The sequence below is a fragment of the Gnatocerus cornutus genome, chromosome 1 (genome assembly GCF_029298725.1).
Source record: "Gnatocerus cornutus isolate USDA-ARS CGAHR chromosome 1, icGnaCorn1.1, whole genome shotgun sequence".
Taxonomy (NCBI): domain Eukaryota; kingdom Metazoa; phylum Arthropoda; class Insecta; order Coleoptera; family Tenebrionidae; genus Gnatocerus; species Gnatocerus cornutus.
The window spans coordinates 35785332-35800399 of record NC_142233.1 but is presented as its reverse complement, the minus strand read 5'-3'; the positions used below and the strand labels follow the sequence as shown (position 1 = coordinate 35800399).

General features: G+C 31.8%; 1 protein-coding gene across 2 annotated transcripts in view; it reads left to right on the top strand.

The window, feature by feature from the left end:
• Positions 1-2170: 2170 nt before the first annotated feature.
• The window catches only part of LOC148182143 (uncharacterized), a 189552-nt gene continuing 176654 nt past the window's right edge, over positions 2171-15068 (top strand). Inside the window, exons 1-2 of one of the 2 annotated variants that reach the window (XM_088044424.1) lie at positions 2171-2336; positions 2491-2628. In XM_088044424.1, the coding sequence (XP_087900550.1) occupies positions 2562-2628 (67 nt within the window). In that variant the 5' untranslated portion in view covers positions 2171-2336; positions 2491-2561. Of the gene's footprint in view, positions 2629-15068 lie in introns of both variants that reach the window. The other variant, XM_088044416.1, reaches the window with a different exon arrangement.

Here is a 15068-nt window from a genome sequence, read left to right as displayed (position 1 = left end):
GTTGTTAAACTTCCACTTTTGCCAGTGTCACATTTATAAGCTCGCAGTTTCAAACGATTATGATTGAGTTATTTGTTGACGTACAGGCAAAATTAGCACAGTTTTGAATTCTGCGTGAAATTGTGCGTTAAATGGGCTCAAATAACGCAAGTTCGCTAAAAAAATAAATAACTCAGTTATTTGTTAACGAAAATTCAAAACCTCGCACTTTCACCGAAATGTTGAAGTTTTGGATTCAGATTCTGCGTAAAGTGCGCCAAAATTTGTTTATTTTGCTTAATAAATAAACGACTGTTTTGAAGAGGTCATTTTGGAGTGATTTTCAATCACTGCTTTCAATGTGAAAACGACGTTAGATACTTTTACGTTTACATCAGTCGAAAAAGGAGCGCGAGATCTATCCACTGGCCAAATTTAAAATCGATCGGGCAAGTAGTTTACGAGTTATGGTCAAAAATAAAAAAATTGAAAATTTTTCATTGTTTGAGTCAGATTTTTTTTTTCGTGAAAAATTGACTATCGAATTTTGGCCTTTTCTATCGTAAAATGAGCCGAGAAAAAAAATGAAGAAGAAAATGAATGTTAATATCTCAAATTAGTTTCCGAGATATTTAACTTTAAAAATGAGGAAAAATGAGAAAAAATGAAAATGAACTATCCGAAACTTTGATCGGCCATTCAGTTATTTGTTATCGGATCGGAATTTAAATCCTACATTTAGAATTTGCGAAAAATTCTGCGTACACTGATGTAGAATAACTCAAGTTTACTGCAAAAAATAAGTGAGATATCGATATCAGAACTTTGGCATAGTTTTAGTCATGAATTTTTGCGAAAAACTGCAACTTTCGACTTTAATAAATCTAAGAACTATTTCTTATGTAAAAAATCGCGAGAAAAACGATGACGCATTTCAAATATCATTTCAATATCTGTAACAGTTTCCGAGATATTTAGCTTTAAAAAGCTACCCATAACTTACGTTCGCCCGAAAACCGACCGAAAACAAAATGCTTTTTAAAAATATAAAAACAAACTCTCAGCAAACAAAATGCGAGAAAAACGATGTTGCAAATTTCATTTCTCCATCTGTCAAAGTACCGAGGGACCTTATTTATTGAGGATAAAGAAAAATCACTTTCAAACGTGGTCCAATTAAAAGCGACTTAATAAAAGTAGAATATTTTAATGAGAAATTCTTCTTTTATTATTAATATCTAATCAGGAATTTTTCTCGTATCGACGTAAAGCGCAACTTCCTCTAATTTCAATATTAAATAGTTCAGCTGTTAGAGACAACTCATTAATATTCTGCATAAAGTGAGGTTGCATTAAACAAGAATCGAGAAAAAATTTATAAGGAGAGAGCGGAAAATATGCATTAGGTAAGTTAAAAAAAGAAAACTAAAAAAGAATCTTCGTTAGCTTCATCGTTTTAATTCGCTTTTTTAGATTCTTCACGGGTTTGTTTTACCCCGGATTTTGCATGCATTTTCGCCTCTTTTAAATCCAAAATTTTAGTAAATCCTAATACAAAGTTCTGATGAAATTCGTAGAAAAAAATTTTAGTTAAATTTTCTTTTCACACGACTAACAAATGCGTGGAAAAACTGAAGAACTATTCAGTTGTGGACAAGTGTGTTCCTGTTTAAATAGCTGACATTGTGATTCAAATAAATGCAATTCAATTACGCCATGTATTTTATTAAATGCAGACAGCAAACACTTTACATTTAATGCAGCAAATAAATGTCTCGATTTGTTTATTTTGGTTGTTGGTTTTGGTCGGTCTGTTTTATAACGACCGGCAATTTCGAACCAGTAAAATGAAAAGTTTTTCAGAGCGAAACAATACAACAATAAACCAAACTAAATTTAACTATCCAGCGAAATTATCCAACAAACGCACACATATAAATCGCAAAATTCTCAATAATTGCCCATACAAGTAACAAGATCCGCCCCATTTTTTCGGTCGTAAAAGCCACGTGGCACCACTTGGCCAAATACCGTACACAAAAATGCATCCGCACCCTCCCGGAACGGAAAATCCGGAAGCACGTGATGCTGCGTGGACCGCCAATGATTTGGTCCAGTACCGAATTTCCCCGTTAGACAGCGCTGCTGCGTCCGGAAAATCCGTGCTGTATCTCTTCGCAACTTCAGTTTTCGGCAAGTGACGAGAAACGCCGCCGCGTCCTCACCTTCCAGACACGCACGTCCGACGAAAATTTGCGAAGAGTATTTTGATCGATCAAATGAAAGTTTAGTGTCCGGTTGAGCACAGAAATTTATTATTCAAGTTCTCGGCCGGAAAATTCGGGCGAATTTTTCACGTAATTGGAAATAAGTTGATTGATTGCTTGTCGCGCGCATTGTTGTACCCAATAATAGACTTTTTAATATCGATAATAGGTTTGGTTTCTGAAAATGGCACGCGATCTTGCCGGTTCAGAAATCAATTAATGCACTCGCGGAAATTGTTTTCAGATTTTTGACGGAGGCAGTGGCGGGTCGTGAGTGCGATTAAAAGTTCAGTGGCGGCTCAGACAGTGCTCGCAATGGCATATTTCATAACAAGGAGTATCCTGCTCTTCGTGACGTTGTTTGCCGACATCAGCATTTTCGGTAAGTAATTTTTAGCTCGCAAAACGTGTCCTGATACGAAAATAATAATTCACCACTTTCATACGTGCTCCTGATAATACCCGGCATTAATCAAAACCTCGCACTTCCACCGAAATGTCTATTTTCTTCTGTGTGATCAACGAAATTTGAGAGCAGTGCTATAGAGAGTTGTCCGAGCTTAATTAAATGCTCGCGTAACCAAATTAGTAGCGTATAGAAGTGACGTTTATTAAGCAAGTTTAGATGCAAATTCGTCCGTTTTCCTCGCAATAATAAAAGGTAAGTATTACAAACATTCATTTATTTCATTTGAAAAGATATTTGGTCCGAGAAATTACATGAAAAATTGCTTTGAATAAAAATGTTTCAAACAGAAGTTAAAACCTTCGGCGAAAATAAGAAAAAATCCTCCGTTTGAGATCAAAGAGCGAGTATTATGAATATTTCCACATTTAAGTTGATTTTGCAATTATTATTGATTTCTGCGGGTATTATTTGCAATTATGCCGACTCCGCTCTTTGATCTTCGACTTCTTTTTCCACGGATAATTTCCAGTGTGTGATTCCCGGACGATTTTGATTGGTGAAATCGTTAAACTTACTAACCCGACAAGTCTATATCTATTATCGCCAACATGGAAACAGACCCTGGAATCTCATATAATTCCAAGCTTCATAAATTCCCCCCATAAACACAGGGAGTAATAATAGGCAATGCCTGGACATAGTTGTAAAAGATTTACGAACATTTTTAATACTGTAGACGTACTTTACATTCGAATAAAACCGACATTTTATGGAAACGTTGTGTTTTTTATTATAAGTGTAAAATATATTGAATTATGCATATCGTTGTTAAGTTGCCAAGTCCAAAAATCGTACATTTGTAGTCAAGTCTGATTTTTGAAAGCTCGGGGACTGAAGATAGTCCAGGCAAAATAGACACAAAAATTTCAAAAGCTTGGAATAATGGAATAATTCCCATAAGACTGATTTTTTGTGTGGACGTTTATTTTATTGTTCCAAACAAAATGTCAAATTTGCCACAAAAAATCTTGTAATATTTTTCGTAGGAGTCACCATTTTTGAGATATGAAGGTATTTTTCAAAACTTCAAAAATTTTATTGTGCACCACAGTCGAAACATAGAACTTAGTGTCTTTTTTTAAAATGAGGAAGCATTGAGTGAACTTAACCCACGAAATTTTCCAGCAACTTATGAAATTAATCGTCTGCAAATTCTTTTTCATGGTACTTATTTTCTTCAAGAACTTCTTCTAGTTTTTGAGACTCTTTAAAAGAAGAGACTGGATTTTATGTATATTTTTCCTGATAATCAAACAATCTAGACTAATTTACCTAAGATTCAGGTAAAATGAACCGCGGCAATTACCACATACTGTTGAAAATAAAACTTAACTTTTTCACGCAAAATTAAAATATAACTGTTACCACCATTAAAACAATTACTATTCACTAGATTATTTGAAATAAATGAAGACACAGTTTTAATTGCCTTCTAAACTTCATTTTAGTCTTCATGTTTGTCTTCAGCAACAATCAGCAATAATAAAGTGGGTCATTACAAATATTAAAAATTGGTAATGCACAACATTTTTAACCATTTTGTCACTGTAAAATTTTTTATATTGTTAATTATTAATTAATTAATAAATTTATTTTATATTATTATTATATTTACGAAATTTTATAATAAATGGAAGGAAACTTTTGTTTATCCTCTCAAAAAAAATTTCTAAAAGTGCTCCAAAATTGCTCTAAAATTTTGAGATTAAGTAAAATTAATAAGTGTGTTGTAAACTATAGTGTCAACAAATTTTATTGTTTTAGCATTTAAGCTTAAGTTACGTATTTTTTTACAAAATGCTGACTTTTCTTTAATCTTCCTCAGAGTAAAAATTTCTAAATTTGCTCTTTTTTGTTCTAATATTTTGGCATTTAGCACAGTTAATAAACATGTTAAGAGTAGAAAATAGTCCAATTTTTATTGTGTTGGCGTTAAAACTACCAAAGATACGGAATTCAATAAAATAAAGAGGAGAATTTTTGTTTATCTTTTCAAAAAAAAATCTAAAATTGTTCTTTCTTGTTCTAATATTTTGTAAATAAACATTCCAAAAATAGCAACTACCCCAATTTTGATTGTCTTGACCTTAAAATTACCAAATTAAGAAATTTTATAGTAAATTTTGGCTTACCCTCTTAATAAAAATTTACAATTTTTATAATAGGTCATTTTTTTAGCAGCACACTTATCGATGGCCACTTTTGACAATTTGTTTTGAACAATAAAATGAAGGTCCAAAAAATCAGCCTTATGCGAATAATTCCCAGGTTCATGTTTATTTTGCCTGGACTAAAATAGAACGTTCGAGCCACCCGGGGACGCCCTTAAATATATTTTTTATTTTATCATTGCCGCCCGAGGTTACCACTTTTTGTCGAAAAAATCCCAGAAATAGCAACGGCGCTTCCATAAAATATGGAAGAGCTCTTGTAAAAAATTAGACAGCGCCCGAAAAAATCCTCCGCATCGAAAACACCCTTAAAATTATCGGAAAATGTAATGGAATAAAAATCTCCGCGCAACAAGATTACACCGGCTTCAAGTTATTATTAATTAAATAATTAGTCTACGGCTTTATTTATTAGATTAGGCTATCGATTAGGCCCACCCTTGTCTTCTTTGTCTTGCTAATTAAACGTTGAGGGCCTAATTATAATGATCAGATAGTATAGGAGAGTTGATTTAGCAATTACGGGACGCTGATGAAAATGTTTTGATGAGAAAAAATGTGTCGACGCTTCATGAAAGAAAAGACACTTTGAGGATGTGCCTCTGAGAATTTTATTTACATAACATCGAGTGGGAAACCGAATATTCGAATTTCTCTTGAGAACGCGAATATCTCTTGCAAACTGAAAAAAGTTTCGGTGTAAATTATTCAAACAGTTAAAATCGCGGAATTTATATCAACCACGTCTTTAAATTCTTCAATAATTCATGCGAGTCTGCGTAAACAGCGGAGAGAGTTATTGTTGTAACTAACAAGACTAACATTCTGCAGAGTCCGCCATTTTCTCTTTCAATTTGCACCTTTGCAAAAACATCTAATTTGTCATTATAATAACCGAATGAATCAACCGGAGCCTCAATTTTCGTCGAATTCAATATCACCTCATGAAAATGGAGTATGAGAAGGTAATGAAGGAGAATATGATTGATTTTTCCAATCTGTTTTGTCGTTGCTGTTTTAACGTCTTGTTTGGAAATCTGTCAAATTATTATAGAAACATTACAGTCCTATTGATCCGTTGAAAAACAAACTAAAACTGTGAGTGGCAGGTATCTAAAAACTGCGAATTTATTTACAACGAAAATATGTAATTTATCAACAAAATAAATTACGTTCAAATTAATGCGCACTGTTTGTGTGGATGTACAAATAATGGAATATCCAGAATGTGCCGCTTCACGTCAGGGTAGTGGTTGTTTTGATACATCACCATTTAGAATGCAACTGGAGTTTATTTAACAACTTTATCAACTGATTTTGTCGCGATTTTATTTTTCGATGTTATTGTTACAACAAACCGGATTTCATTGTTCAAAAATTGAAAGTTAAATCAACACGTTTTATAGTGGACGTATTGATTTTCGCCTAATTGTTGCTGTTTAAATGCACTGGTAGAAATTATTTATTCGGAATGTATGCAACTGTGTTTCATCATTTATAATTTTGTTTTAATGTAACAATATATAATTTAATTTACATCCATCCACATTGCTGTTATTTGAATGTAAAGTGAAAAAAGAAAAAACAGTTTTACAACTGCATATAACAAAATTCTAAATTCGAAGCCCGTGTTGCTTTGTCAGGTGCGGATTTACAGAGATTTAAATTTATTAATTTGAAGACGTTTCGGTATAAGAGAAAAAAAAGAAGAATCTAAGTATCCAGAAGATTTAGACAATCTCAAAATCTATAAAAGTTTGAAAAATTTTTAAATTTAGAAACTCAAAATCCACAAAATTTCTGGAAAATCTACAAAAATGGAGACTTATCTAAATTGTTCGTAATCTAAATTTCACAATTTCAACATAAATAATATCTAGATAAACTTGGAATTCTAGAAACTAGAGAATATAAAATGTCTATTTCTAAAAAAAACCTAGAGAAAATAGAGAGAAACCTAGATATATAGAAAACCGAGAATTATCTAAATCGGCTAAAATTCTAAATAATCGAGATAATCTGAAACATGTAAATAAATCTAAATTCTAGATTTCAAAATAAATAACGTAGATAAACTTGAAAATCTAAAAACTAAAAACTTAAGGTGCTAGAAAATCCTCAAAATTTATAGCACCAAAGAGTTTGGAAATATTTCTAGAGAAAATAGAAAATAATTTAACTTGTCCAAAAATCTAGATAAAGTTGATAATCTAGACCATAAAGATAAATATAATTTTGGATAAGTTTATATTAGATAATACGTAGATAAACTTGGAAATTTACACCAACGATCCAAGAAAATCCACAGAAACTATAGCACCTAGAAAATTTGAAAAACATTTCTTTCAAGATAATGTGAAACATAGATCAACTTAGAAATCTAAAAACTAGAAAATCTAGACAGTCAGAGAAGTATCTAAATCTGAAAAGTCTAGAGAAAATACCAAAGAATCTAATTAAACTAAACATCTAGATTATGTAGATAAACTAGGTAATGTAGATAAATTTACAGATTCTGGACAATCTCAAAATATATAAATAATTTTTTGGAAAATTAGGAAATCTAGAGATTAGAGAATCTAGAAAATTCACTGAATTATAGAACCTAAGAATCTAGGGAACTAGAGAAAGTGGAAAATAGTCGAAATCGTTCAAAGATCATAAATAATGTGAACAAACCATCTAAATAATATGTAGGTAATTCTAGAGACTTTGGAGAGCCTTAAAAATAAATAAAACGTCGAGAAAACTAGGAAATCCACAAAATTTATAAAAATTAGACTAGATAAACAAACTTAAAAACATTTATATAAACATATATAAAACATTGATAAATCTGAAAATATATAAATACCTCGAGAAAAAAAATTGGAGGAACAAAAGCAAAGAGTTCTTTTTTTGGATATGAGATCGATTTTTCCAAAATATTGCGGAAAGTACTTATCCTAAGAATAAGTTTCATAGGTCGTTGGCAAGCTTATTTAATTAGCTTTCTAAAATACTGTCGACCAATCCCACAACTTTGCGAGTTTTCAAGAAAAAGTAAAGAAAACAAATTTTCGTCTAGCCAAATCTTAATTCGACATTATCTCCAAATCCGGAGCTGATGGGACCACTTTTCCGGTACAAATTTTTCCCAAATAATAACACGTGTAATTAACATTGGCTTGCAAAAGCTCAAAGCACCTTTAAACCCCCGAGATAAGTCGTAATATCTCTAACAAGGTATTATTTTCCCTCGACGCGAAATGTGCACTATTTTTAATGAAAAGTAAACACTTAATCTAAGTGCTCGTAAGTCCTTGCTTTAAGTTTCGAGAACTAAGTATGGTTTCTTTAAAGTACACACATGAGAAGTTTCTACAAAGTTTCGCGTCTGTGTGGCAATTTTTTCAACCGAGAGATCAACTCGAATTTCTAATTATTCAATAAAGAAGTTTCCGGGCAAAACCCGCCGATGATAGAAATCTAGAACGCCGCCGTTTCCGGAAAATGCACTAGAGATTTACAGTGTCATGTAGATGTTACCCGACGCTTTTCCACAATTCGACGTCAATTTTATGAATACTGAAACAAGGATTTACGTCTTGTGGTGTAAAATTCCGCTTCTCCGCGTCAAAAACGAAGATTTTTTTTTTAATTTCGAATTTCGCATAAATTGTGATTCTTGAAGTGGAACGTCCAGCTTCGCATTCGATAAACCGCCCTCGGTGCCGCCACCGCAACACCGGGGACTTCTGCCTTTTGAATAGGATCCCATGCGTCGGGTTGCACAGCAACTGCCATCCTAGTGGGGTTCATGTGGCCGAGAATGTGGGGCTTTTTCCTCCGCAGGAATCCTGTTGAAGGTGTCAGTTGGGGAGAATTATTTCATGGTTCGTTGTTGCTTACACGGAAATTCTGTTAATCAAGTTGCGCCAACAGCTCGATTAACTTATTGGTGGTCAATCATGAGGTTATTTAGCACGGAAAGTAATAACTTATGGAACAAGTTTCAGAAGTTTCACCGCGAGATTGGGGCGTATCCACAAGTGCGAAGCGAGCAAGATGGGAAATTATTCACGACAAAGATTAGAGGATGTCTTGCGGCTGTTAGTTGACCATTTTTTACCACCGCCCCTGTCAAAGTCCGGTGATTGATTTTCCGGGAGTTTATTGATCAATTTCAGCAGATTCTGTCATTATGCGGTTCAAATTCAATGAAATTAATCTGGCGCATTTACCATTTTTTTAACCAGTAAAGTGCCAGGATAAAGCTACTTAGCAAATAATTAAATTCATTTGAAAAGTTTTCATTTGCAACAACTACATATTACGCATTTAAGTGCAATTAATATAAATTTTCAATGAAATTTCGGGCTTGATTCAATAGAGGCGAATTCCAAACATGTTAAAATTACATTAAAATATCAAGAGATTTGAATTAAATTCTCGGTTTGTAGTGCTAAACACCTTTTTGTTGAGAAAAAAATCTAAATATTTCAGCAAATCTATATAATCTGGACCAACTAGTGCATCTACAGTATGTGCCCGGATTGAGTTCCCAAGAGGGAAAAAAAGTTTATTTTCTGTTTTACAAAAAATGACAAAGGAATAACACTTTTTGCTTATTTCAAAACATATAAATCTGCAATTAAAATTTCAAAATTATTAGTTTGTACTCTTAAAATTAATTTTTTCATTATTTTTATTTATTAAATTTTGTAATCATATTCAAATAATAGCAGGCTGTGGCTTCACAAAATCAAATAGTGCGTTAAAGATTAAAGAAAAATTTACCTAATAATGTGTAAGTATTAAAAAATTGAAAAAAAAAGCAATTGCATCCTTAACAATAATTGAGAAAATTCGAAACAGTCGAAAGAATTACGAGTTAGAATTGAACTAGGTTCTAAAACTGGTAATGGGTCAATCAAAGAGTAGAAATTGGTTTGAGTTTAGGAAGAAATTTCATTCCTTTGACATTTTTTGCTAAATTAAAATAAAAAAGTTCTTCGTTATTTTTTGTTTTTTTCGATTTCCAGAACACAGTTTGATAATATTGAAGTTTTAATTGAAGATTAATTTATTTTAAATTAAGCAAAAAATGTTATTCCTTTGTCATTTTTCTGTAAAATAAAAAATAACGTTTTTTTGCCTCTTGTGAACTCAATCCGGGGACATACTGTAGATACTCTCAAAATCGATGATGTCTAGAAAAATTGAAAAGTATTTTTGAAAAATTTAGAAAAAAAGATGAGAATTATCTAAATCGACCAAAGATCTAATCTAGACAGTCAGAAAAGTATATAAATCTGGAAAATTTTGAGAGAATACCTAGAGAATCTGAAAAGAATTTCTGGAGAATCTAAAAAAAATGGAAAATAATTCAACTGGTCCAAAGATCTACATAAAGTAGATAATATGGGCCATGCAAGTAAATTCAACTTTGAAAAATTTCATAATAGCCAATACCTAGATAAACTTGGAAATTTAGCAACTACAAAACCTTGAGAATATGGAAGGTTATCTGAAAAACCTAAAGAAAATGAAGAAAAATTTAAATAAACCAAAACATCTAGATAATCTAGATAAACCAGACCATGCAGATAGATCTAGAAACTCTGCGCAATCTCAAAATACATAGATAATACTTTGAGAAATTAGGAAATCTAGAAAATAGATAAGCTAGAAAATTCATTGATTTATAGAACCTAACAATATAGAAAACTAGGGAAAATAGAGAATAAACTAAATCGTCCAAAAATGATAGATAATGTGGACAAAGTAAACAAAAGTTTCAAAATGTAGAGAATTTGAAAACTATTTCTGGGGAATCTAGAAAAAATGAAGAAAAATATAAATAAGGATACAAAACAATCTAGATAATGTAGAAATCTAAAGCATGTAGATAAATCTAGAGACTGTGGGCAATATCAAAATAGATAATATCTTCAAAAACTTAAAAATTAGAGACTAGAAAACCTACATAAAAACCCCAAAAGTTCTAGATAATATGTGGATAATTGTTAGAAACTTTAGACCGCATTAAAATAAGTAATACCTCCAGAAATATAAAAAATCCACAACATTGATAAAACAGAAATATAAAATTATATTATAAATACATATTACGCATTTAAGTGCAATTAATATAAATTTTCACTAAAATTTCAGGCTTAATTCAATAGAGGCAAATTACATACACGTTAAAATTACGTTAAAATATCAAGAGATATAAATTAAATTCTCGCTTTGTGGTGCTAAACACCTGTTTGTTAAGAAAAATTTCGACACGCGCGTGAGGAGGTTGCGAACGCGCCCCGCCGAAGATGTTTACTCTTCAGACGACATAAATCTGGCGAACGTGGTGACGAGCAAAATTTTCATCCAATAAAACCGACGCAGAAAAACGCCCCAAGACTTTTTAATGCTCGTGAAAAAAAAGGACATCATCAGACACAACAAACATTTCTCTACACAAAACGTGGATTAGAGTTAGCCTTTTGTATTAATGCCTCATAAATTCTTTTATTTGGGATTATCCTTTAACACGTCCTACGTATTCTGCACGATCTGTGCTTGTTGTTTCCTCTTAAAATTTTAATAACGCAGGTTTGCCTAATACTGTTATACCGGCGTGGCCCTCTAAATGACAACAGCGGACCTTTATCTGTCAGCGTAACCACCTATCATTAAAATTTCAGTGCGTTTTGTTTGAGTTAAATGGGCTGTTGTTTTTAATAAAATAACGGATAAATAATGGGTCGAAAATTTAAGTTTTTCGCACTCAATTCTCTAGAAACTTTCGCTCTATTTTTGTTGAGATCTTGGCTTTTGGTTTAAACTCAATTGCTTTTAGAAATAATACTTCTTTGTTTAATTCCATTGTAGCTAAAGTAATTACGAGTGTGTTTTTATAAAGCTCTGTTTTCGCGTAAGCTGGATTTCCTATTACGTTTCAATTCCATTTAAATGGTATTAACTGCAGAAACTTTAAACTCCTGGGAGTCTTAAAATAATAATTAATTAATTGTTCATTTACATAATGAGCTACAAAGCTGACTTTACATGTGTGCAAGGGTCTGAACTTGTTTTTATTTATTCATTTATTGAAAACTAGTAACAGGAAGCCACTATTGTTGTAATAGTTAGATTACTACTAAAATTAGTTTACCAAAGCTCGCAGTGGGTTAAATTTTGTATGCACTTTGGCATAGCTTGTTTATTTTGGCTCTTGATGCATATAGCCCAAGTCTGTTTTCAATACGTGGACTAAAATCATACACTTATTCAACACGTTCCTATTTTTTGTTGACTAGTAACTAAAACCAACTTTCTCGTTTAGTCTATTTTCATTCAAATGTCCATAAAACTAAAAGTAATTGAAATGATATGCAATTTGATGAAAATTTTCTGTTTTATTCCCATTTTCAATTTTGTTTGTATGCACATACCGACCAATATTCCGATCATGTTTCAGGGGAAAACTGCAATTTCCAGGCCCAATTGCATTTTTTCTTCAATTATGTTTATTTTAGCTCAAACAAGCTCGAATTTCTGTAAATTTGGCCATTTTTTTTCACATCCAGTAAATTTCAAGTTAAAACTTTGTTGTTACTTCATGTGTTATTTTTCAGTTGTTTTTTCAATGCTGCCAATCTATAAAAGTGCCACTTTACACCAATAAAAAATGGTGGATGCGCCGGGCGCAGATTTATCCGCCAACTCTTGCAGTTGTTCGCTCGTGGTCAAGACAGCCTTTCTCAGCCTGATAGAAAATTCAGAAAACTATAAATAAACTAAAAAATAAAGATACTCTAAAGACTAGAAACAAGGGAAGCTAAAAAATCCATAAAATTTATAGCACCTAGAGAATCTGGAAAGACTTTCTGGAAAATCTAGAGAAAATGGAAAATAATTTAACTTGTCAAACGATCTAGATAATGTAGATAATTTGTGCCATGCAGATACATTTAACTTTGTACAATTTCTTAATAGATGATACCTGGAAAATTTAGCAACCACAAAACCTAGCAAGTGTTAAAAGGTTCTTGGTCGAGTTTTCTATAATTTAGATAAATTTGAAGACGTTTTCGTAACAAGTGAAAACAACAAATGAAAAAAAAATCCAAAAAATCTAGATAATCTGGACAAACTAAGGCATGTAGATACTCTCAAAATTAACAAATTTTCAAATCTAGAAACTAGATATCCAATAAAATCCACAGATTTTATAGCACCTAGTAGAAAATTTGAAAAGTATTTCTGGAAACTTCAGAAAAAAAATGGAGAATTATGTAAATCGTCCAAAGAACTAGATAATTTAAGATAATCTGAAACACGTAAATAAAACTAAATTCTCGATAATTCTAAAATAGATAATATCTAGATAAAATTGGAAACCTAAAAACTAGAGAATCTAGACAGTCAGGAAAGTCTCTAAATCTGGGAAATCTAGAGAAAATACAGAAGAATCTAAATAAACCAAAAATATAGATAATTTAGAGACTAGAAAATCCGCAAAAATTTATGGAATCTAGAAAATCTGAAAATAATTTTTGGAGAATCTAGAAAAAATGGAAAATAATTTAACTGGTCTAAAGATACAGACAATGTAGATAATCTGAGCCATGGAGATAAATCTAACTTTGAACAATTTCATAATAGATAATACTTAGATAAACTTGGAAATTTAGCAACTACACAACCTAGAGAATCTGGAAAGTATTCATATCTGAAAAACCTAAAGAAAATGAAAAAAAACCTAAATAAACTAAACCGTCTATATAATGTAGAAAAACTAGACCATGTAAATAAATATAGAGATTAGAGAATCTAGAAAATTTACTAAATTATAGAACCTAAGAATCTAGAGAACTAGAGAAAATGGAGAATAAACTAAATCGTCGAGAGATCATAGATAATGTGGACAAAACAAACAAAAGTTTCAAAACCTAGAGAATCTGGAAACTATTTCTAGAGAATTTAGACAACATGAAAAAGAATATTAATAAGTACCCCAAAAAATGTAGATAATGTAGAAATTTAGAGCAAGCAGATAAATCTACAGACTCTGGATAATCCCAAAATAGATAATTTCTTGAGAAACTTAAAAATATAGAGACTAGAGAACCTAGAAATCTGAAGTAAATATTTGGGGAACGTAGATAAATACTTCGAAAGATCTAGAAAATATGTAAAAAATTTTAGAGACTGTGGATCGCCTCAAAATGAATAATACGTCGAGAAACCTAGAAAATCCACAAAATTTATAAAAACTAGGCTAGATTAACAAACTCAGAAACATTGATATAAACATAGATAAAACATTGATAAATTTGAAAATATATAAATACCTCAAAAAAGGAAAATTAGAGGAACAAAATAAAAAAAAAACTGAAAACACAGTTTTTTTTGATATGAGATAGATTTTTCCAAAATACCGCGGAGTAGTAACAAGTTTTATAGGTCGTTGAAAAACTTATTAAAATAATTGTCAAACAATCCCATAACTTCAAAAAAAATAAAGAAAACAACTTTTCGTATAGCAAAGCTGATAAAAATTATTTTTCAAGAATGTCTCCAAGTCCACACCTGGCAATTTTTTTGCACCTCTAGTAAATTCCAACTTAAAATCTTCTTGTCAGTTTATGTATCATTTTTCTGAAACTAAAACTAAAAAACTAAAACTAAAAATGGTGGATGCGCCGGGTGCAGATTTGATCTGGCAACTTTTGCAATAGTTGCAAACCGGTGGCGCTCCTGGTCAAGACAGCCCCTCTCAACCTGATATATTTAAAAGCTCAAAGATCCGTGTAAGACGATGTTGCGGCAAGTTCCAAGAACAAAGAATCGAATTAAAAGTAATGGATTAAACGTATCGGCAATCGAGCTAACGAGATACAGCAATCATTCCACTCAACTGTTACGAACGGATCCTTGAGTCGATCATTACCGCTTCATTTTACGGTTAAAATTACCGGCTCGTGTTAAATACAAAGAACACGGCTGTACCCTAAAGAAGCAATCAGCGAGTGTATAATGTATATGAATCGATATAACCTTCTCAAGACCTATATAAATGCGGGCTCAATCATTTCGATATCTGCGCTTGAGGCGACGTTATGTCGCCTCATCATCGATGATAAAGAACCCTTGAAATGTCGCTGTTTCTTCCTGCCAAGGAGAAGAACAGGTGCC